This window comes from Homalodisca vitripennis, chromosome X (assembly GCF_021130785.1).
Source record: "Homalodisca vitripennis isolate AUS2020 chromosome X, UT_GWSS_2.1, whole genome shotgun sequence".
NCBI lineage: Eukaryota > Metazoa > Arthropoda > Insecta > Hemiptera > Cicadellidae > Homalodisca > Homalodisca vitripennis.
The window spans coordinates 89132264-89158565 of record NC_060215.1 but is presented as its reverse complement, the minus strand read 5'-3'; the positions used below and the strand labels follow the sequence as shown (position 1 = coordinate 89158565).

The window sequence follows — 26302 nt, the reverse complement described above, 5'->3', positions numbered from 1 at the left end:
TGAGTGTGGGAATGCAGGTTCTTGTTATTAAACTGTTTATTAACCTTACTAACGCATACTATGCCGCCAACACATTGTACAGACATTTGCCCTCTGTGATAAGATACATGCAGGACGAGCCTGTCGGCGGCTTCAAGCGGCTGGTTGCTGCTCGGTTTCGTGTAATCGGTCCCGCACATACTCCACTTATCGTTACCATTGAATACAAAACATTTGCAACTACTATCATTAACCATATAGTTATAGACTGGCACTCATTACTAACATCCAAGCAGAATCGCCAAATTTAATTTCGATTAGTCCATTTTCATTTTTTATGATCTTGCCATATTTTATTTAAATGTGTCATAATATTTAATACAAATTTTATAATACAAATATATATAATAATAATAACATAAATTCAACATATAGTATGATTATAATTAAATATCACATTTTAATTCAGACACAAACTCTACAGTTTTTACTTTTTGTTTGAATTCTGTTTGAACTTGTATTATTATTTTATAATTTGTATACGTAATTTCTTATTTTATTATGATTGTGATTATTATTATTTTGTACTAATCTACTGTAGATTAGAACTGGACAACGCAGGTACTGCTCGTATGCTGTATAGTTTTTTTATATTTTGTTGTATGTACAAACTTGTGGAAATATTTTTAGTATAACATTTATTTCAGTCTGAGTACTACACGGGACAGGAGAGAGTGAACTGTCAACCTCCTTCTTACATAAGGATTACAGTAGTAACTTTGAAAATCCTGCCCCCCTGATACTTCCATTTCAATTCCTTACTCTGTTCTATCTTATTACTTTTAGGTGCATGGAAACGTAACAAGTTAAATATAACTCCAAAATAAGAATAACACAGGCCCAATTTCGAGTATAGAAAAAATATAACAACTTGTTGCGAAGTAAAGGAATTGTTAGCGTGATCTTACATATATATCAAATAGTCTTGAGTTCACCCGTTATCATTTGTACAAATTAAAAACACGATATTGTATAACATCAGTGAATAAACGAAATGCATGAATTCTAGGTACATGACATCATCATTTGATTATGAGTCACATACTTACGTAAATTTTATTTATTTTTTCCATCCCCGCCTTAGTTCTTATAAATAACAATACGGACATTAATGTTCAAGAAACCTCATAAATACCCTATATAATTCAAAAAAATTATTAAACCTAAAATTTTCAATCCGAGACCAGCAAATTGAAGATATATTTATAAACATACGATAGCTTTCTTATTTTCTCCTGTTTATTTATGTTCTTACATCTCTTTTGACAAATACAGTACTTCTTTATATTTGCTCGGAATGTTGATGATTAGCTTTCTAAATTGTGATATGGACTCCTGACACGGAGTGAGACTAAACGACCCGGCTCTCGGTAGTTTCATCGAGAGACACGCGCCGGCGCCGTAGAAATTCGCTAATGGAAAATATCGACCTTTTACTTGACCTTAAAGCAGTTTTCTTTTATTCAGACGAATCTGATTTGAAACCCAGTGGGAAAGTCGGATCCTTCATAGGCTCCGAAGTCTCTTGCCGAAGGACGGTCCAGTTTTTACCCCCGTGAAGGTAGATCGACGAGGACACAGGAACATATGGGGCATCTGTCAGATGACGCAACGGGTCGAGGAATGTAGCCACAATCGCCGTTACTGCCAGCAGCCACTGGCCGGTCGAGGACACGATACAGGGACAGCCTGACCCCGGCAAGGATTGTGACTTGACTGAAGAGAAGTGACAAATTAACAAAGGTAAGGGTCGAAGCTGTAGCAGCGGTCCGCGGCGGGCTCGATACATTGGCGATGCATTGTCTCGGAGGAAAGCAGTCAGACTAGTCCTCAGGATGGAGAAGTCAACCTCAGCCGCTGAACTGAGGTTCAGTCGCTGTCGCCGCGCCGCAGTGGTCGGAGGTCCCCGTCTTGGTGCATGCCCTCGTCTCCGCCGAGTTGCGCCGCCGTCCTCCTATATACGAACATTGTCACTGGATAAAGTATTTCAGGTATATACGATAATTTAACTGAGTCGCTCGTAACTTTTAGTACTTTTTATACACATATTTCCACCGACACTTATTCAACATTTAAAAGAGAATACAACTCAATGAGAGGAAACGATTTACAAATCTGTCTCATCTTTTTTTAAATCATCAAATGTAAATAAACCTGAAGTAATAATTATGGGATTTTATAATTTAAAATCAAAACAATAGTTCCTTGTACCTGTCACATCTGGGAACAGATGTATTAAATCTTAAACAGAATTATACGTACATTTAAACAGACAACAATTTAATAAAGATCGCTTAATATTTACGAGATTATATTTTTCAGAATTTTTCATAACTTTTTAATTAGACACTAAGAACATGTTACGTGTGAATATTGTGGTTAGTCATACGTAATATAATTAATAAAACTTTTAGTCATCATACTTTTTGTTGCACGTTTCATTATATTATATAAAGGCTTTTAATAGTAATTTCCACCGAAATTCTATAGAATTTCACTTTTAATAGAATTCAGCTTTGTATATTCTGACATCATGTCCTCTCAATACATAACTATGCTAGTAATGAGATTAAAACTGAATTCGTTTTGAAAAAGCTTGTAGACGAACTAGCAAAATAATCTAATTTTTCTAATCCTTGGTAGAAACCTATTCAATATCTATCTTCTTGTTAAGAAACATTAAATTTATAAAGAACCTAGAAAAAACAACCGTTATAATGAACGGGAAAACGATAACTGATCTTTTAACTTAAAAAAGTCATTAATGTTATCATTAAAAAGGCTGCTCATAATTAGGCTGTTTAAATGCATGTATTTTATTGTATAGTTCTAAAACATTTTTATTCAATCTTTGAAAAAGTTACACCACAATTAATCGTAAATTACAACACCTGAATATCCAACAACGATGCAAATACTATTATAACAAAACATCCTCTATAGATCTCCCATTTTAATTCGTAACAGTTTCGTATAATAACAAGATAGTTGCATACAATTAATATTTTGTCAAACTATGCAATGCACTTATCAAAAACCGTATAGTGAATAAATCACTTTCATGACCATAAGACAGTATTGATAAAATTTTCATTATTGTTATTTTTAGCGTTTTACGCTATATAACAAAATAAATGAAAACATAAATGGTATATTCTAAACGGAGAAAATGCATACCACTCTTAATTCCATCACAAAATAACCTAACGTTGAGTAAAAACGAGGTTTGTTCAATGATGATTAAGACTCATAGTATAAAAACTTTATTTGAAATATTACAATCTGAAATTGTATTCTCTTCAATAGTTTAAAACATCTATTCCATATTTTCTGACACATATGGAAATCATCAACGCCTTTTAAAGTGTTCGTAAAAAAACCACCCCCAACAACTCTACTACTTCCAGATAGGTATCAAAATCGGCGTACCTTTAAGACCCTTTGTTCAATGGGGAGTAGATAAATAAAGCATGGAGCCGAATCTGGACTATATGGAGGTCACGGATGTATTGAGATCTTTCGGTGAGCTGAAACAGTGTTCCTGTGTTCGCAACTTGAAGTCTTGCATTGTCACTGTGAGGTTTCTACTTTCCCTCTACTTTTGGACGCTTCTAGAGATATGACCTTACATCAGTCTCTAAAACATTCTTGTAGTACTCAACACTGACCGTCTATCCACGAGAAACAACTGAGTGTATATCATTTACGCAAAATCACAAAAAGGGAACAATTTTACATTACATTGCATTGTTGACTATATTTTGTCCTCTACTTATCTGTGTACGGGTCAGTCTCCTGTCTGCCTACTTAATATTTAAGTATTTAATATTAGGGTCAAACCAATGCACTCATCTCTTCTGAAGTAATAACACTTTTCCACCTGTCGCCACTTTCTGTAATACAACTTTTCCATTCCAGACATGCAATTGGCCATTTTGTTTGTGGCTAAGGCTAACAATACGAGAGATGTAACGTACACAATGACTAGGAATGGAAAGACGGGCGAAAAGACACCAGTATCATACACCGATATTTCCATTTAATGGGAAACTGTCTGAGGGTAAAACGTGAATCGATTTCAGTATCAGCCACTGAGTAGAAAATTTCTCCAGTAAGAACATCGCATTCTCATTGGGACTTAAACATTTTTAACCAGCGGCAACATGCTGCTTATCACATAACTTCCTCACCAAATGCACGAGTCAAATCAGCAGAAATTTAAATTGTTATTTTTTCAAGCCATAAATAGAATTTAATTAGTAATACTCTTCATGTAAACTTGCTATTGCAAAAGCGTTTATGCGATTACATAGTAATTCAAGTTTGTTACCGACACAAATATAGGAGAAGTAGATCAATGCAATTTCTTCTAAAAATCAAATTGGTATAAATGCTACTAGATATTCACTGTATATTAATAAAGAGTTATCAATGGGTGATTTCAGAGCTAGTCTAGGTCTGTCCTCATTGAGCAAGACTTTAATAAAATAGTCATTGAATCAGAACCATCAGGAGTGGGTATCTTATTGGAGGTATGTTTAACGTGTTGTAGTAAAAGTAACATCTAATCACTGTAATACTTTAATGTCTATGTGATATACTTCTCCATATGAGAATTTTGAGATACCGTGAATCCATACGAGTTATTTTAGTTTTTCATACAGAATTAGAAAGTTATAAGTGTGTGAAGTTGTTTAAAAACTCGTTACTGCATAAAACTGTTTGTCGAACTATTTTATTTGATAAACATGAGCTACAACCCATGTAAATTAAATACAAACGTAAATCAAGCTTATTTTGGTTTTGTAGTAAAAATGACTATATGGACGAATTAAGTGGTGGGTGGTATGGAGTGCCCCATCTCTATGCTCTTCGTCCACCCTTAAGCGCCTTATATCGTAATTTTCTCGATGAAAAAAACTTTTTTTCACATGGTTATCTATGGTGGTATAGGAAAATTTCCATTTTCAAAAACATTTCAGAGTTAATTGAGGGTCTGAAGTTATCCACAATAACGATTTCAGTAAATTTAATATATATATATTATATATATATATATATATATATATATATAAAACTACTACTAATACCTTAAGTCTACTAATATTTGTATTGTGAGTTTTAATATTGCAAGGCATGCACTACCTTGGAAGGGGTTTCTCTGTTTGAATTTGCAGAGAGGTAGAGGATTTTGCCTTATTAGTACAATACACTTGTTTTACTCAGATTTTAATACGAGTACTGGTGACACCGCTATAAAATCGTTCGGGCGCTCCTCTGCAGTTCCCTTTTATGGCAGGAGGCGCCGTCACTCTTCCAGAGGTCGGCGATAATGTTTGTACACGTTTTAGGGTCCTATTGGCAACTCTAGCGCCATATAGTCAGTTCCTCTTCCCCACCTTTACAAAAAAGGCGTCGTAAAATGCCCAATATGTTGAAGATTAAAACATAAATTTCCGTAAAATATAAAATAGAATTATGTCCTAAATAGTTGAATTGATACGTTTAACGTTTAGACAATTTATAAACAACGAATATTTCATATATTTTATGTTCAATTTATTTATATACAAGTTCGTATTTATACGCACAATGAGGTAGGGCGTACGAGAGATCTTGTCTTAAGGTTTGTATACTATACTTACATAGGTGTATTTACTGTGTCGTACCTTTAGACACGTATGAGAAGGTACGAGTAAGTGGGTGTAGGGGTTATGCTAAAAACTAACTCGAACTGACAACTTTTCCAGACGGATACACTTGCTGTCGCCTGGTTTTAATACCATAAGAATAATGTTACGCCTTTATTTTTGATCGTTCATTGTTCATTTTAAAGATATGACTAATACACATATCAAAGAGATTTTCGATATTTTTAGTGTTATTCAGAGAAATATCTCAAACTTTTTAAACCTCATTGTTTAGATACTGAAAAAGTACATAGGCTACTTTATAAGAACAATTAAACGGTGTTTGGATGTGTATAAGTTATTTGCTTAAAATAGACATATTCCATAATGGTGAGATAACAAATAAGAGCTTAAATGTGATTAAGATCTAGTATTGTTCTTATGGGGTAAATTGTTTATTAAAATGCTTTTCTACAATCCGGCTCTCAAGCTAGCAAATGACTATAAACATGTTTTGTATAAAATATGGTTATAACTATAGTACACGCCCGTGATAAAAATTTGTTCTGGCAGTGTGTTACGATGCCTATTTGGCCTTCGGTATTGTTGCTACTGCCCTTCCTCTGCCCGGTGCTGGGCGGCAGCTGTGGAGAGGCTCGCCTCTGTTGCAAGGGTCGCGACTCCTCCTGCGTTGTCCAGAAGGCGCCCATAAATGCCATCATCGAGGACTTGGACGACAGACCTTGCTACTGTGACCACGCGTGCCTACAGTTAGGAGACTGCTGCCCAGACTTGAAGGAAGCCTGTAAAGGTAAGTTTAGTATTGTTGTATTGAGGGAAAAATAGCCTAAGAAAACCCAATATAATGCAGTTAAAAATATAAAACAAAAAGATCCCCGTCTTCACAAATGTGTCTTAAATATAAATCAATACATTGGGATTATCAGAATAACCCAAGTCAATACGTAGATATTGTAAAATGAAATTATTGTACATAGAAATAAATATTAGTACAGGTATTTTAAAGAAAGTAACATTGATATAAAACATAAAAGAAAAAAAAACAGAATACGATATGTGAAACGAAAGAATTAATAAATGAGATTTGTTTTATTATATCTACCTTAAATCGCAAAGAGTAGAACATAATCATGTAATACACAAGATATTATTAGGGTTTTATTAAATTTAAGATACAAGTTGCATTCTAGTACATTATCGGTGAGATCGTTGTACAACCTCGGGGCGAGCGTAGTTCTGGAAACTCTCACTGCACTGTGGTACTCCAAGGGTGATGACCTTATGAATCATACAGTACGTCATTATCCTGCAAACGGTCCCGGAATACGAAGCTTTTTGGATAGTGTGAGTGACACGATTAGACAAGATGAGATCACTGTCCAACCTGACGTTGACAGTTTTTATCTTGTCACACTCTGACAAGGTCTCGCCACAAGTGCAACCTGCACACTGCTCTCTCCGACGACCCGCAATACTCTTCGTGGAGTACAGCCTGAATCTATTGTTTGCGATCTCGACGGGTATATTAATCAGTTCAGGCTCATAAGTCAATCATCTGCATACTGGATAACAGTGCAGTTTTACACACAATTGGGGGAAACCAGAGGGGTACATGTAAACAATATGGGGTTGGTGCCTCTGGTGTTGGGGCGGCAGGGCCGTGCGCAGAATTTTATTGCGGGGGGGGGGGTTCTATACTTATTTTATGAAATAAAAAAGAAGAAACTTAAGGAGGACTGAGCGCTGCACGCTCCGTCGCTCTATCGCTCTGGTCCGCGCATGCGCGCTCCGTTTTTGGTCCCGCGCGACCAATTGTGTAGTGCGTCGGAGCTCCAATTTTTAAACAGTATATAACACAAATCAGGCGGAAAGCGCGCGCAATCAAACGATTGGAAATATTTGCGCGCGCATGCGCGTTAACTGACAGCGCAATAGAGCACAATTAAACTGATATATGGAAACAATATGATATATCCCAATCTTCAAGGGGGGGGGGGTTTGAACCCCCAAAACACCCCCCCCCCATGCGCACGGGCCTGTGGGGCGGTCTTGATGCCTCACTACCCTCTCCTCACCACTACGATTGGGTAACCTGTACTCGGTCCGTCACATACCAATGATGATGGAATGCTTGGCTCCATCTAGCAATGTGTTGATATCAAAGCCACAATAGTAAGTAAAATATTGTGGCTAATACCATTAAACCTAGATAATAATCGAATTGCCTAATTGAGCTGTCCTTTCTTAAACGTTTTACTTCATAAATGTTGTTTACAAAGTTGACCATACGTACATACACATATAAAAGCAATTTTATGGTGGGACACGTCCTCTGAGAAAAATATGAAAATTACAGGTGTTTACCATTCGATTAAGAAGTTTGTTGGACGTACACAGGCAACATCTGGTATATTTTATGTCGTGTAATAATAACAGTCCTTAAAAAAATTATATTCACAATATAAATTGAATCGCGATCATTAACGCATTTCTAATTAAATAGGTATGCCCCTCATTAAGACAATCACACACATTCAGACTGACAATTCACATATTCATCCAGACACAGTCGGGTGTTTAAAATTTTTCGCTGAAACGTGCATAAGAAGTTAATGGTGAGAAACTTTTTTTGAGAATCTCCCAAGCAGATTTACCTATCACTTGCTTATATATCGCATAGTCCCCAGTCCCTATGATAATAAAAAAGATTCTCGAAACTGAAATGTACTAACAAAACTGTCTGAGGTCCATGTCTCGAAAACATTCATTAGCAGTTCCCTTGAGAGTTATATAGTATAAAGAAAGGACGTCAACAGAGATTGATATATTTGGCACGGTTGAATCCAAGGGGACAATCAGTGTAATAAGTTTTGCTTTATCTAGAATATTATACCTTTCACTAATTTTGACTAAAATTTGTATTTTTGCTGCGTTTTCCTAAACCACGAATTGCTCAGATCTGAAACTAAACTGAATATAGCGTCTACGAAAATAAGGTTTTATCATTGTATTATTAATTTTGTAACTATTTTCAATAAACGTTGAATGAAATAATAACGTTATTGCTTTTTCATTCCGTAACTGTCGAGATATACTGCATTTTACCGTATAGGAACATCGAGTGTACGAGTGTACCCAGGGCATTTAAAGGTGTAGGGACCTAATGTACACACATTTCCGAAATCTTTTACGCCAGTTCGACCCGTCAAGAGTACATTATGATGGTTTGATACGAATTTTCAAGTATTATAATAAATATTATTTCAAACATAATTGGAAATATATTTGTTTAAGGCTTTCAGTCATTAAATTTCAAGGATTGAGGAACCATCTGCTTGTCTTTTTGATGCCATCGAAAATCTTGTTATGACGAAGACGTTACGAGTATTAATGCAATAATTTAAAATTATTCCGATTTTGTCTAAATGAAAGACAAAAAATACACACCTTTTTTGCGGTTATAAATTAGATAAAAGCGCGCTATTTTTCCCATCTTAGAAGTAGTTTATGAAAATAAAGGTAACGTTCTTATCACTTAGCTGTACGTAATATAAATACCACTCGCCTTCGGCTCGCTGGGGGCTACGCCCCCAGGCCCCCAAAGTAAACGCTTGCAAATTCGGGGATAAGCGGAATTCGGTGACTGGTTAAGTCCGGACATTAAGTAAATGACAAGGGATTTAAAAATTGACCTTTTTCATAGATTTTTTTTCCGGATTCGTAAAAACTTTTGACTTTGAGGGCATTTTGCGGTTAAACCGTTAGAGATACGACAAAAAGTGACTGGACCTTTCTTGTTGGAAATTTAATTTTGTGTTTCGATTGTGCCCTCAGATCTGATCTACGACCTATGGTTTAGCCAGAAATGAGCTCGGGAGAAAAGTCTGCACGGGTCAGCTATCTTGAATTGTTTAGTATAAACATAATAAAAACCGACCTCAAGGCAGTATTTTAAGTCGAACAGGGGGTTTAATATCACCAGGAGACTATCTAGTCAAGGCGAGAAATTCCCTGGGTGGGTGATTAATGTTAAGGAGGTTAAGACAAGAGGGGGTTTAATTTCGTCAGGATATTGTCTGGTCATATGAACAAATTCCCAGGGGGGGTTAACGTTACCGGGGGATAAGTCTCCAGGGGGTTATCTGGTCATACCAGGATCTTCCCAGGGGGGGGGGGGTTAAGAGATTTGGTGACTGGTAAAATTCGGACATGAGGTCATGGCAGGAAATTCCCTGGGGGGGTTTAATGTTACCAGGGGGGTTAACACATCAGGGGGTTGAATGTACAGGAGGTTATCAGGTCATACCAGGAAATCCCCGGGGGGGGGGGGGTTAATATTACCGGGGGTTAATGACACACTTGGGCCTTTTTTAGAGGGTATTGTGTCTGTGAACATAATAAATATTCCTCTGTCCCTATCTACTATTGACGCTTAGCTAACGCTCAGCCAACTCCCGAAGTCACTGAACCTTTTCTGTAGATCACGTGATTTCCTAAATCCCGTTTAAAATTTGTTTTGAGTTACGACCAACCGTTTAGCCGCTATCAAGCCCGGAATGTAAATTTTTAGGCGAAAATGTCCAATATTTTCACTTAATCGCGTTTTGCGGTCAAACTAAGGGAAATATAGTAAAAAGTCACTGGACCTTTTTTGTAGGTCATCTTATTTCCTAAATAAAACGTTAGTCTTATTTTGACCTCCGACCAATGGTTTCGCCGCTATCGACCCCAAAAACAAAAGTTTCGCGTAAAAGTTACAACAAAATTGTACATAATCACGTTTTTCGGCCAAACCAATCGAGATAGGGCAAAAGATTACTGGACCTTTTCTGTAGATCGCGCAATTTGCTAATTTGATGGGTCAATCAGATTTGAGCTACGACCAACGGTTCGGCCGCTATCGGGCTTGAAACATTATTTTTATCGAAAAAATCTCTGGAATTTCAAATGTTCGAGCGTTTTGTCGCTTAACCATGGAAGATAGAGCAAAAAGTCATTAGACCTTTTTTGTAGTTCACTTCATTCCTGACCATGAATTTTCCGTCAGATCCGAGCTAGCTCCAACGGTTCGCCCGCTATCGGGCTTACAAAAAATGCCTGCAGGGGTGAAGAATGCGCGATTATTTGGGAATTTTTTTGAGGGGTTGAAAATGAAAAATTCTCACTTTTCGGGATTTTCCTGGTGGTTACACGTGGAAAGCTATCTGTGTACCAAATTTCAAGTCTCTAACTCATCTGGAAGTAGGTTAGAATTAGTATACGTGAGTGAGTGAGTCAGTCAGTCAGTCAGTTACACATGCGGTTGTATATATATTAGATTTCAATATTGTTTCATATTAACATTTTTGGAGGTAGAAAAGATACTTACTAAAAATGTCTTTGTTTTTGACATTTTCCAAAATTAAAACACATTTTACCTTATTCTATTGTGGATTGATGACGAGAAAATCTTTCACAGATCAATGTAAACTTCCTCCAACTGCAATTTTAATGAGATTGGCGATTGTCCAGTTTTCCCATTATTGTGTGTAAGACTTCAGTGCAGAATTTATTACTGTCACTCACTCTCTCGAGTCATCCTCTCGCAAAGCTTTCACTAACCTTTCATCCAAGCAGTTGTACGGATTTACGCTTTCTCACCATAGTTGATCAATTCAAGCCATGACACAGCGAACAGAAATTTAAAACGTTTGTTTGTTTCAAACGTGTCTAACTAACGTACACATTATTTCAATCCATCAATGTTGGTGGAGGATCCATCCATGTTATCTTAATTGATGGGTGGCTGCGTTGGATGAAATCAAGATACCTCTAATTAGTTATAATTCTTCTTCTATTATAAAGAAATTCAAAAGAAGTATCACAAGATAAGTATGCTGTAAAAATCCTTTTCTTAAACTTACTTACTCCGACTTTTTGGGGAGGAGTATATTTGAGATCGATTGAAGTACAATTTCATTTATGTCCAAACGGTGCCTATTTTGGTCACAGTGGTAAGAAATTAGGTTCTTAACATCGTTGGTGTAGTCTCTTCAATTTTAAATATCAATATATGGACATTCAATTCAAAAGTGAGTTGTCCCCTAACCCCATTTGGTCAATTATAAAATTCGTCAAAAACGTCCTCAGAGTATGTGTATATTCCAAATGAGATTTGGAAATTCTTAAACGTTACAAAGTTAATACGGGATTTTTAGGACATCCAGTACAGTAATCGATTCTGATACCTTTTCAAATGATTAATAATTTCATAAAGTAATAAAAATATTAATTTAGTCTGAGCAACATGGCTCTAATATACAATAATGTACAGTACAGCGATGTATAGTAAAAAGTGTTTGGACAAGTGTTGTATAATCCTCGAAAGTTTATTTTTTTGATATTGTGAAAGTCTAAGTACCTACAACCAGTGTGCTGCCGGTTCTATTACTCTATTGTATACGTTACATAACTATAGACACAATCCATATTTTCCAAGGACGATGATTATAAACTAATTCATTTTCGTACGGGTGAATCTCTAAAATGAAATAAGAAGTTTAGTCTATTTCTTAGCCTTATTCATTAAAATCATCAACTTGAGCTCAAGTTATTTTTATGGCGCAAACCATTTGCCCGGCTTCTTAGCGTGGATTCAATTAGTTGCAGTCGAATAAAACTATAGCGTACAATCTGACTGCAAACAGATTAAATATGAGCCATTAAACGTGAGTATTCTTTTAGTATTCTCTTGTATTTACGTGGAGAGGATACCATGTTAATAATACCACAAACTAAAGATATGTTTATATCTTTAGTCTTTGATAATACAAAGCAATCAATAAAAGAAAATGTTCTAACCTGAGAAACTCAATAATGATTACGAATTATTTGTTGTAAATGAGTGGAATTGAGATTTTTTTAAGGATAATTCAATTTATACATTTTTGTCAGTCTGCTGTGGTAAGTATTTGAACACACACACTGTATAGATCCCATGGTTAATGGTACAATGTTTCCGACCATTAACTTGTTCTTATGCGCCCCAAATATGCCAGATTTGGATTTTTTTAGAGGAAATTTCCCTCCATGAGTTTGTGTAAACGATTTGCGTAAGATCAATTTGAAATTAAATGAGTTTAACAAATAAAATGAGCAACTCATCAGCTGGAGCTACTTACTCATCAATTAAAATGAAGCCAGAAGAGGTACTCCCTGAACATAATGAAAACCTGGGAACTGAAATGAAAGACTGGCATAATATAAAATAAATTATTTGATTGATTTCTTAACTAAAATACAAATTACAATTTGTTAGGCTAAGGTAAAAACTGATCGAAAGATCAAATTGTTTATAGTTAATTAATGAAAATAGTTTGTAAACATTATCGTCTACTTAATAATTTCGTGTTTTATAACATTTGAATTACAATCTTGGTACTGAAATCAATCTGTTGTCAATTTATTTCAGTTCCTTCTACTTCATAACCATCTTATATCTTGTTTCATAAAAGCATAATAACGAAATCCTCAATCTAAAGAGCATGTGATATTATGAACTTCTAATTGTTTTCACAACTGATTAAATATTAACAAGAAACGTATCATAACATTTAGACCAGACAAACATTTATTGTTTAATTTGAGAACTCCCTAAAATAAGCAAACTTGGAATAAGACATTACAAAATAGTAAATAATTAGTGTTTTCAGGCAATATTACATTAAACCATCCATTTGCTGCTATTTCACATATTAATAATTTGTGAATATATTAATGATATGTATTAAAATAGAAAATAATTAATATCATAAAAATGTTAGAAATTAATTGCCGATAATTTTTTATTAAGAATATGAACAAAATTATGAATTGGTTAGTAAAATTGTTTAGTTATTAAACTATTACAACTTCATATCACATGATATGAAGATATTTAACATCCGAATTTTACACACTGCTTGGGCCGTAGCGGTTGAGACCCTTTGCAGATTCCTAATAGACTGTCCTCCATAATCCAGCACACTGTGATAGACTCCTAGACCATGGCCACGCCACCAGAACCAACGTACTCCCATTAATGGTTAATATAACTCGTCAATATGTTGGGTGGGGTAAGAAGATACGTCTGGAGGTAGCTATAGAAGATACAGAGATCCCAATAACTCTGTAATGCTTCTTAAGATCATGCACGTGGATATCAATATACGTGGGAATAAAGAGTGTGCAAAACGTCAAAGTTCTGGGTCGAAGATATTTAATGCCTGTGGGAAGTCCCTGAAGGGATCAGAAGATTAGGTTACTTTGGAGAGTTCTACGAAGAGTAAAATGAGATAGCGCGTGTTTTTATGTAGTCTGAGGGAACGGAAGGGTTCGCTCATGAAAAAGTGAAGATATGAATAATTGAAATGTTCCACACTTGTTTTTATGCACAATCAAGTGAGAATTTTCAAACTTCCGAAAAAGTACGCCATATTTTGTCAGTTTATAGTCCACAAATATCTGAATGGAGTGGTATATATATCTGGAATTAATTTCGTCTTTCGTATGAAGCATTTAATTTCGTACTTATAATTATATGAAAGAAACACTGTCATTTACTTCATTTTCTGCTTCAAAGGCCCTATCTCCAAGTTTGTCATGAGAAAATTATTTTGAATACCAAAAAGTACGATTTATTATTTTGGGGCATGGGGGGAGAGAACTGGGAGTTACTAACCTGTTACTCAAAACTAAGAAGCCGAGTTAGTCGTCTAAACTCCATTGGTGGTCAAGTAATAGAATGATTACTATAAAAATAAGATAATACTAATTTAAAAGTTTACTATAAGTTACAATAACGTACGCTCATCTGAAAGTTTTATTGTATTCTATTTGGGGATGGCGGGGTCAGGGCCTCGGTTTTCCCAGCTCAGCTGTGGGTCTGCATAACAATATGTCATAACTAGAAAAATGCTCGCCTGTGCGACACGGGCTACCGCGGCCAACGAACGAGCGTTCTACCAGTGTGGTGCGCCATCGGACATAATACTGCCGGTGCCCGGTGCCCAGTGCCACAATAATGGGCATTGGGTCACTTCGTGCTCGGGCAGTCACTCTATTTGGTAACTCGGGGAATACATTACCGTTGGGAGCGGGTACAGGCAAGTTACATTACAGGCATTGTCCTATTGACGGCCTGCTATGCCACATCTTTGCATAGTACGGGATTACCTGCGGGATTGTTTGAATACTCACAATATATTGGTGAAGCTTGATACAAACCAAAATTTGGTGCTCGGTCAGTCAAGGTTAAACGAGAGCAGTATTTACAATTTCTATTTTTGCTTGTCTGCTTCCTTGAGTATATAAACGAATATCTCTATTCTTCTCATCGGCAATTGGAAGCAAACTCGAGCTTACAAAATTGATCAGAGTGGAATGGTACATAGCACAAATTATCGTTGCGAATGAATACGAACACAGAGGTTAATTTTGTCGAAGAGGATCCCTCCTAGGGATAAGTCCAGAGCAGAAAAAGTGGTTCGCGGCATGCGGTGGCGGCGGTGGTGGTGGCGGCCCGGCCTGCACGGTGACCACTCTGTATTACTCCAGTGTCCAGTGACAGTCCTTGCGGCTGCCATCTCTTCTCTCGACTGTTGGCTAGTCTGAGGTTATTTAATATTAAATCACCTTGCAAGTGGTTCCTATCAACCTAACTGTCATTAAAAAGCAAAAGTTTGATTTCTGTGTAAACTGGTAACCAAGAACATTTATTGAGTAATCGGTAACATTAATATTTGCTCAGAGTCCTGAAAATAGCTGTCCAAACTCATCCAAATTATTCAAGAGGGAAAATAAAGAACTAGAATATCGTATGATGCTTATCGAGATGTGTATCTTGGTGCAATAGCGTATCGGCACAGTACGTGGCTGAACGTAAATGATTAAAAATTACGTAGCCTCTGGTATTCTTGGTTTTCTAAATTTGTATTCTTTAAAGCTTGCTTTGCCAAAAAATCCATTAATAAACACAAAAGAAACAAAATAGATATTGATAAATAAATTGTTGATAGGTACTTAGTTTGCTATAAACGGATGAAAATTACACGGAAAAAGTTATAATTTACGATATTCAATAATTTCACAACACAAAACGTAAGCTATATTTTTTAACAATTCAGTGTGACAAAGGTCTTCTTACATTAAATTAATTTAGATAGCTTACATTATAATATAGTCTTGTTTTTTTCCAGGATAAATGTTAATGCTTAGTTAATTTAGTAATACTGATCTTTACCATGTAAAAATAGGAAGAGTAAAGTAAAAGGTCAAGAAGAAATCCTGCACTGAAATTTTAAACATGACAATAAATAAATGGAGCGAAGCTTTTTTATCGTATCCATTCATGCTAATCTTATTATTAGTATTGTTATATTTTATGTTATTAATATATTACTAGTATAATATTTTTCACCTAGGCCAAGCATTCCGGTTACCTTACCTTATGTTCTTGTTATTTCATTATTTTATAGAAATATAAATAAATCGTGAAACTAATACATAGGTTGTACAAACGAATTGATTGAGGGGTTTACTAGTGATATGTGACTTGTTAATATAGATCGTTGTTATATATGTTGAGAAACAATGATAGAACATTTTCATATCTCTCATCCGTATAAGGGAGAGAACTGTTAGAGATGGCTGAACTGTACGTGAGTGTGCATTCCCTGTTATATATCATATTGTTACTAACTAAGATCGATTAACCTTCCAGCTGAAAATAGTAACCTCCAAAATAGTAAGTTAGCATTTCGGTTCTCGTTGTAAAATGTTTAGACTTAAATAATGCTGTAAGGTTAATAGTATTTATAACATATTATTTAGTCACATGCTGTAGAAAAAAGTACAAAATTGTTACCTACTCAGATCAAAAGGTTTTATTTTCTGATAAAATGGAAGACGTATTCAATTGTCGCTTCAGTACGACTTGAGCTGGCAAGGTAGGCCTACTTCAAACGTATAAAATGTTACAAGTTTGTCGTAAACAAAATATTACTACAGTACATATATACATTTACTTTGTACAAATATTTCAAGAAAAAAGTTTCCTTGAAATTTTATTTTAGTCTACTTGTATAGCTTTTACTGGAAGTGAAAACTTTTAAATCTATTATTTACAGTGTTGTAAAATGAAAAAGTGTTATAACCTATATATTCTTGTTCACGACGCAAACATGTTTTAGATTAGAAATTAAAACTATGAAGAAAAATAACTAACTTGCAGACAGTCTGTCATAGCTGTGTGCCGTGCGGCCTTCAGATCGCTGTCAGCCCGTACTAAACAATAGGCGACTAATGGTTCAAAAATAGTAAAGAATGTTATCTTGTTGGCGACCAATTGCTGGTTGCTATAGCCTATATCAACCTTATTATTGCATACTTATTGCATACGATTGCATACTTATTATTTATCACTTTACAAGTTTATAGCTAACTAATAATTATTAATAAACAGACAGATGCACATTCAATTCTATAAACTTAACGTCTAGCGGTGATTGTGGAATAACGGCGAAACGCTGTGCCGTCTTTATCAGTTCAAAATTGGTATAACAATGGGTGCTTGTTTGGGTTTACTTACTAGGAAGCTTACTTCCAAGTTTCAAAATTAAATTTAAACTGTTAGAAAAGGTGTGTTTTTAATCTGATTGTTTTACAGTGGTACTAATAAACTATAATAAAAGATACGGTACCACTTTTTATGTATAAACGCACAGTAAAATTTTTAAATACACTCATAGCAACAAAATGTTCGATTTACACCATAGCTATTCAGCTAATTTATGTTTACATTTAATTTAATTTTAATTTAATCTGTAGTAGGTTTTGAATCATAACTTTCATGAGAATGTGGTTTGTTAGATGTTTTATACATCTTTTATTATCTAATGTGCTTGAAATCGTTTAAATTGAATTTAAAGCTGGAGTGGTTACCTATAAAATCTTGTATTTGACCAGCTATAAAGCAAACATAACTTTATAAAATAAGTAATGAAAGAGTGATAACAATGTTCATGGAGATTGTAAATAAGTTGATTGTAACCTCCATTTTGTGATAGAATATTGCTTACAGAGGCAAACAACGTTTTTTTTAATGCAAGTAAACTTCCTTTTTAATGTTTTTTCATTTGATAAGCTACTATACAAAGGTTGGCACTTTGAAAATTTGATTTGCTCCATCTCAATTTTATAAAAAGATATTCAAATAATTAAAAAAAAAGTTTTAACATATCCAAATTAATGGGTCTCTAAAATTTGCAGATTTACTTTTATAATTGAAATAGTTAAGAGGAGGAATTATTTTTATCTAGAATATAGTAATGTTAGAATGTTAGTAATATGTTTTATTTTCAGTGGTGGATTGTGAAGTATCAGAATGGAGCAGTTGGGGTGAGTGTAACATCGATTGTGGACCAGGGGTCATGAAACGATCAAGGTCAGTTATCAGACACAACCACAACGGAGGCAAACATTGTCCTGCCCTGGTGCAGAAAAGAGGGTGCTTGGGTACTGACTGTCCTCACAACCCCAGGAGCGCCCTTAAGGGTGAGCCCTTTACACATAAAAACACAGTGCATAAGCGTAAATCTCTCCTAACAACATAGACACACAATGGTAGTAATAGAAATCGTCACATTCTTAAGTTTCTATTGTACTGGAAAGACCTTCAAGTTTGTTTCACAAGAAAAATTTTTTCTCTTATTTTTGGTCAAAACATTTATGAGATGTTCCATTGTATATTTAAAACTTAAACAAGTGTTTTTTGGAGTTCATGGGCAGGTAGTGTGTTTGTTATTGAAATAACTGAGCATTTTAGAGGAAATACTAACTTTTGTGTGATAGCAAAACGTATCATTTAGAAAACCGAAACACATGATTATGTGTTATAGACATGTTAAATCGTAGTATATGCTACCTTTAAAATGAGATGTTGCAAAGGTCTACTGTATAAAAAAAATTGTAATAAATGCTGAAGGATTGCCCTTATAGGTAAAAACCTAAGATGCCTTTATGTACACCCAGCTAGCTAAGAAGGTCAAAAGTCTACTTAGAGTTATGTCTACTAAGAGTACATTCATGTTAAACCAAAGCAAATGCAACAAATTTGAAAATATACGATTCTTGTGAAGAAGGTTTACAATTTTACTAAACTGTTACTTAACATTCAATTATATTTTGATTTAACTAAATGGTATGTTGTAGAAAATGAAGTATACTGTAGATGCACTACTAAAGATACATGCTTACTCTACCACATTTTAGAGCAATCCTACAACTTTGTTCATCAAGAACAAAATCCTGTCAACATGTCGATCAATAACCTAAATATACAGAATTGTTTTTTAATTGAGGTTTGGTATAGTCTGTTTAAATTTTCAATTGATTGACTTTCATCCTCTTTAAAAGATTCCACTATGTATAAAAAACAATTTGATTGAATGTTCTTTTTATTCTGGTTTGTTAAACGCCAGAAGAAAATCTTAATTTTACTTTCATATACAAGGTGTATAAAATAATTATTTCCATTTCAGTCATACCTGTAGTATTTGATATGACCTTTACATTAGTATTTTGCATTATTTATACTTATTCCTTGTATTTCCTTGTCAGGTATTATGGATATAAGATGTTGAAGTGCCACAAGAACATGTAACAGTTTTTATATACAATTACTCGAGATTTCTGGTTTCACTTTATTTCCACTATTACTTTTTACTGAAAGGAATGCACTTGTGTGCTAAAATGTAGGACTTGCCGTCCTCACAATAGGTAATAACTTGTAAACACCTTATGAGTTACATAGCCAAAGGCGGTGCAGATCATCGTCCTCACAGTTCAATCCTGACAGATCAATAGGAGCTGTTTAAATTTACAGATCACAAGATATTCTTCATCATCATGATATAAAAACAGTACCAGCATATTCTTCATGTTTTAAACCTAGAGATTTTAAACTTCTAATAGAACAATTATTGCATGATTTTTCAATAAGAGGAACTGATATCCTCTTTTCTTCCTCATTGCTCACAGCCTGTATGAGAATATTATCAAATTAAATAAGAGCCACGACACGTACCTAACACTCTCTCCCCATTTCTAAATTACTGAGAGTAATTAATAAGTCATAATTTCTAATCAGAGTTGTTTTTAAATTACAGAAACTGCTATGTTGCTTCCTGCTTCACTAGCCTTCAGCAGACGATCCAATGAAACTGCTGATATTACCAAAAATTTGAGACTCCGGTATCCAAAAGATCAGTTAGAAGAGCAAAGACAAGAGTAAGTATTTTTTACATAAATATTAATTACAGGATAATTTATTAAATTTCATACCATTTATAAATTGTTTCATAATAAGTAAGCTCATACAGCATAAGTGTATGAGCTTAGAAGAAAATGTACAATTCATAAACAAAAGGTTTTAAAAGTAAAATTTAAAATAGTACTATTTAACATGATAAGTGAGGGAGTTCGAAAGGTTTGGTTATTATTGAAGTAATTTATTCTGACTGCAGATGAATGTGGAGGCCAATCCGTTGTTTCTGAATGCCATTCAGAGCATTCAGAGAAGCTTGTGAGACCACTGTAGTTAATTAACTAAATTAGTATCACTATTTATAATTGCTTAAGTGGCTCAATTAGAAATTAAACAACATTTCCGCTTTCATTGAGATTGATCAAATAAGTTACTTTACTTTAAAATTATTTCATTAATTTTTATTAAATTAACTAAAGTTATAAATTATCTCACTAAGCAAATTATACATTCTTGTGTTTATAGAATTAAGTATTTTTTGTATATTGATAAATTCCATTTCCAAAACATTTAGGTGTATCTATAGGTTTTATTCCTAAGTATGTTAATAATATTTGTTGATTCCTCAAAAGGAGCAAATATAATACTATATGTAAATAATGTTACATACATCTACAAATTTTAACTTCCTAAAACACATGAGTGATTGCCTGATGTAAAAACAAACATAATGTCTACATACAGATTAGAACAATGTGATCTGTCCATGGGTAGATTACAGTTTTATAGCCAGAGTCAGGAACCTAACTGCGGTGTGGAGGGGGGGAGCTGTTGCCCCGGGTGCCAAATTTTGAAGGGTACCAAATTGGCAAAAATAAACAAGTAAATAAATTAATATTAATCCATAAAATGCAAGACAAAATCTGCAACTAAAAGTAACAACTGCTGTTGTCAGATACAAAAAATGTGTACTTTGGAAAATATTACACATAAAATTAGTATTCATTAATTTCAAGTAGGTTGCAATTGCTCAATAGGGAAAACAATTAACTGAATAAAAATAAGTTAAGACAATCCGGACCTTGAGGACTTGAGTGGCAAGAAGTTCAAAACTCTCCCACCTGTAGCACTCGACAACAAAACGCGTTCCCTCATCCTATTGGTTCCCCCAGCAAACATACCAATTCCATTTTTAAACTCAAGTAACATTTTAATTTGTTCAATGTTGTCTAATTCCTCGAGTTGTATGGCCGCTGTTCATAGACTTCTTTGGCAAATCATAAAGTTTTTTAATTTAACAAATGTAAAAATATTATCACCTTTATTTATTTAAATTGAAGATTCAATCCCAAAATTATTCCAAATTGGAAGATTTATAAAAACTTTGCAAAAACTCAATAAGATCTTATTTATATATTACATCTTTGTATTTGTAATTGAAGTGATACCCTTAAAATTGCTATCTAAAACTACTAAAAGCTTATCCTTACTTACTTTTGTAAGATATGTCATCAATAATAATAAAATCTAAAAAGTTCTTGCTAGCATTATTCAAAATATGTAAACAACTAGGACAAGTTATTGTATTTTGTTCCTCTCCAAAAACAATTCAGCAACGTAATACAAAATATTTTGTTTGTAATAAGTATATTATGGGTCATATAATACATGAAAGTAATTTGTTTTTATAATAGTCCTCATATCCAAGACAGTATGGCAAGACCAGAGTTATTTCGTGTGCCACCCAAGTCAATCTGCTGCAATGTTCCTGAGCTGTACTGAGATAACGGTACATCTGATGAAAAAGACTTGATATACAAAATTAAATATAGTCTTTTTATCTACAACTTTCCCATTGAAAAATGTTTTCCTTTCTAAAAATTAAAAAATAGCTACACTACATTTTTTATCACATACTTGATTTGATTATTTCTATTCACTTACTTCATCTAGATACATTCTCACTTTAGTTTTATTTTTCATTCTATAAAACATTATTTTTACTTTATTTTATTTAATTTTTTTTACTTAATAAGATATAACAAAATTTTTAAGGTTTGAAATACCAATCGAGTACTTTGTGGTGACTCGTTCTCACACACAGGCTTTAGTAGCCCATGTGAGAATATTTCTCAAATAATTAAATTAGAAAAATATAAATTTATTTTACACAATATACGTTAAAACCCAAATATTTATGGTAATTGTATATTTTTAGACAATGAATATATTAATATAATTATATCATTTGTAATTTTTTTTGGAGAATAAACGATTTTTGATTGATTGATTGATTGAATTAAAAATTCGATGAATTTGTTCCATAACTTTTATACTTTTTGCTTAGTACTGTCTCCATGTAATTCTTTAAAACATCATATCAATTTCAAATTTGTATTTGTATGTTTTGAGGGTGAATTATTATGTTGAGTAGTACACTTTTTTATACAAAGGGCTGAGAGAAGAGTAAGACTTGGACTTCTTGCTACCATTCAACGGTTTTGCCAACCGGCTCATTGTTTTGCTCCATATAAGATGGAATTTATTCTTGTTTCATCTGAGGATGCAGCAAGTTCAACTGATGACTTGCATGGTTTAATTAGATCCTACCAATATGCAGTCAGCATTGTGCAAAAACTCAACTTAAAAATTTTATAGAATGTAGAAGTATGTTTAACTTCATATTTAACTTACACATGTTATGGCATTTTATTGCCTCAATTTAATGTTTTGTATTTCAGTAGATTGCTTTATAAACTAGATTGCTGTAAATCTGCATATACACTAGGATGATATATAGTTGGAGTGCAAGTTTGGTCACAAGTGTGCAACTTAAATACAGTTCTATAGCTTTGTTTAGGAGCTATATAGCCAAAATTTGGTTTTCCATGGATGATTGGTAAAGATGAAAAGAATTTATACAGCTTGGCTATAAATCTGTGCAGGCATGTAATGTAAATGTAGCTTAAGAGTGGAGTGCGTTAGTCCCCAAGTATAATGTTAAATTTGCAGTGTAAAAAAAATACAAAAAAAAAGATTATAAGACTTGTGGTTGAGTATTTTTTATAGAGTAGGGAAACATGTGCATTTAGCATTCTCATAAACCCTCACAACTGAAAATAATAATGTGTAATTAACATGTTCACTTATACATCTTACGGGAGCAGATAACATTAAGCTTTTACTGTGTGTCACTTGCTGAAAGCATTAAATGTTATTTTAAGTTTCAAAAGGAGTTTGTTATTGGATGGAAAAATTTAGCCCAATTAACTTTCTCTCCTTCTCACCTTATCAAAGTTCAAAGATAGCTATTTCCCAACACTCAGAGATGGAGAGAAGATGGGCCAGCAGACTGCAGTTATTGCAGCCAAACGATGGTACTCCTGAGACCTAACACTAATATTCTGATTGTACATGACTGATATATGTTCAACATTAAATATCTATCTCCAATAACAGTCAAATGGAATCACTGAGCACTTTAGTACAGTTAAATAGCCAATATCAATTATTCCATGAACAAACTACATTTTGAAAGTGTGTTAATATCATATATAATTTTAAACTATTTAAAAATGCAATAATAGTTCATTAAAAATATTGTTGTGTTTCAGGTACTGTGTGCAGTTTAAAATCATGAAAGCTTCCAAGGGCTGTAGGAAGGTGCCAGACTTTGCCTCATTAAGAGAAGGTATTTCAAAATGAATTAAGCTATCTTGATTACAATTTCTCAACCCAGTATTAATAAAAACTTACTAAGCTTTTTAGAAGATATTTAACAAAGAAGTTTTTTATATATGATTGCTCTGTATTAGACTTACCATAGATTCTTGTTTTTAAAGAATACTTAAGTCAAGAGACAGAAAGATAATTGAACCAAAATTAAAACACAAGAAAAATATCAGTATGGAACTAATTGGTATCTATACAAACTTGGATGGAATGTGAAATGAATATAATATGTTTACTGATTTAAAGAAGTATTTATAGAATGTTTCGATCTTACAAAACAGTGAACTGTAATGTAAAGGTGTAAGTTGAGTAATATATAACAAATTTATATTAAACTTCAATAGGATCAAAATGAGTAATTAATTGCATACTAACTCAAATATGAATGCTAAATATATTGTTGATATAAATTTAACCGAATCTTGGAACTAATTAAAGTTTATTCTTTATTGGAGATAGCCAATAGTTATCATTACGACTTCTTATCGACTTAACTCTCGCAATTCTGTTACTTAAAATTTTTTAACTAAAGGAAGGCTAAGGCTATGATGTGTTGCTTGTGCAGGTGAAGTAAAATGCGTGCGCTGTGAGCTGCAAGCAATGCGGAAACTGCTTGGTTACCGCTGCAAGGGCCATGGCACCATGGAGAGAGCCACAAGATGGATGGCACTCTCGGCTCACCAGTGTCACGGTCAGTGGGTTCGACTGGAGCATCATCATCACACCGATGACTCCTGTTCCAACTGTCCGAGCAGGGGCGACTTCATCTTCATTTAACCACTTGCATAGAACATAAAAAGATGTGCCAATAATAGTAAATCCAAATTTTCTACTTAATATTATTAACAGTTTTCTTGGCTGTCTGTACTATGTTTTCCAGTTTGTTGTTCTCAATAGCCTGCATTGCGGTTTCTTACACCAGTGCGTAGTACCATTAAGTCACTACAGTGTATTTTATGAGATGCGTAGTCATCTATAGTGATCTATACATGTTTAGAGTAAATCATGGAATCGCTCACAGCAACACTATAGCAATAAAAGGGTTACTGTTGATCGTTTGCATACAGCATATGTCCAATACTCACACTGGTCAAGGCATGAGTATCAACACTCTCCGATCTATCTAGATGTATAAATTTTCTAGTAATTCCCGTATTGACCAGAAACATTACTCAGGTATCAAGACAACTTGAGAATACAGCATTCAAACTTACAAAGATTCTCAAAACCGCCAGATCAAAGCTTTTCATCAAGGTTTTATGGTTCATACTGCATAAAAAAATTGCTGTAGAAGTGTATTACTGGTCTTGCCAGTTTGGGTTGAAGATTTGTTGACTCTCCACAGCAAGGCCAAATATTTTCAGTTTGATGATAGTCAAGATGCATATAAGCCTAAGAATTAATAACAGCTTGATTACACAGCAAAAGACCAGAGATTGGTTACCACTCTTTTATTTGATCTATAACTTACTATGTAGTAACATTAAGACAAACAATTTTTTTGTGAGGATGAAAATAAAGGCAGATGCTGAGAAGACTGCAAATAATAATAATTTACTTAAAACTTGCAAGCAGTTGATCTTTTAAGTAATAACAAACCATCAAGACTTGCTCGAATGGACTAGCCAGTAGGTGACTATAGAGTAACACTATAGGGACCAACCAACAATTTAAATCATCAACAATCTTATAAGATGAAAGAAGTCTTATTTGTTGGAATATAGAAATCTTCATTTGTTGGTAAATTGTTGTTCCTATTAACCTGTCGATGCCCTTGGTCTTCGGGCAATATCATATTGCATTATTTAAAAAATCATACCATTTAAAAATATGATAGTATACTGCATATGACATATTGAGGTTAAATGAATTTTTGGCATTAGAACGAATTTGAAACTAAAAAAAGTGTTAAGACAAGAATTTTGCAAGACTACATGTTTACAAAGTTTATGTGATTTACAATTATCTATTTTGCTCTTATATGATTGTCATATAATAAAGTTATTTACAAGATAAAGTATAATTGTATATGTATGTAGTTATATATCTACCAATTACAATCTAAAAGATTATTAGATTATTGTATTCTAAGTTGCCATTTAGTTATAACTTCTTTTGTAATATATTTTTGAAACTTGTACAAACATTGATGTGTAATTTTTTCTCCTTCATTCCTTATATCAATGTTAAAAATACCATACAAGATGGTGTATTTGTTTTTACTATCTTGTAAAAATTATTATTTTCATAAAAATGTTAAACAGTTGAATATTTTTGTCGGAAAAATATCAGTAAGAAACATAATAAAACAGCAATAGTTAAAAATGTAATTCTTCTAGTTATAAAATAAAATAATTATTAAATTTTTAATAATGCTGGTGTAAAAAGATATAAACTAAAGAGATGATCAGGATACCAGTGTTCATTAGATAATATAATACAAAAAGTTTATAAGGAACGGCGATACTCACAACCATCATTGTCAAATACAAGTAGATAAAAAGAAAATATAAAATTGTTTTATTTTTAAATAAATAGCAAAATTTATTTAAAAAAAAAATTAATTATGTCCCTGCCTGTTTTCATAAACTTTCTTATT

General features: G+C 33.6%; 1 protein-coding gene across 1 annotated transcript; it reads left to right on the top strand.

The window, feature by feature from the left end:
• Nucleotides 1-1843: 1843 nt before the first annotated feature.
• Nucleotides 1844-25849, top strand: LOC124369319 (somatomedin-B and thrombospondin type-1 domain-containing protein). The gene is made up of 6 exons (XM_046827269.1): nt 1844-2030; nt 6243-6480; nt 18069-18260; nt 19874-19994; nt 23586-23662; nt 24269-25849. Exons 1-6 carry the CDS (start codon nt 1875-1877, stop codon nt 24478-24480), a joined length of 996 nt encoding a protein of 331 aa, XP_046683225.1. The 5' UTR covers nt 1844-1874; the 3' UTR covers nt 24481-25849.
• The last annotated feature ends 453 nt before the right edge of the window (nt 25850-26302 follow it).

Bases quoted from the DNA above. Each gene is read 5' to 3' on its own strand.
- LOC124369319 (XM_046827269.1), top strand. From the start codon at position 1,875: ATGGAGAAGTCAACCTCAGCCGCTGAACTGAGGTTCAGTCGCTGTCGC. The intron at 2,031-6,242 runs GTATATACGATA...TTGTTCTGGCAG, and splicing joins CACTGGATAAAGTATTTCAG to TGTGTTACGATGCCTATTTG. The intron at 19,995-23,585 runs GTAAGTATTTTT...GTTGTGTTTCAG, and splicing joins TTAGAAGAGCAAAGACAAGA to GTACTGTGTGCAGTTTAAAA.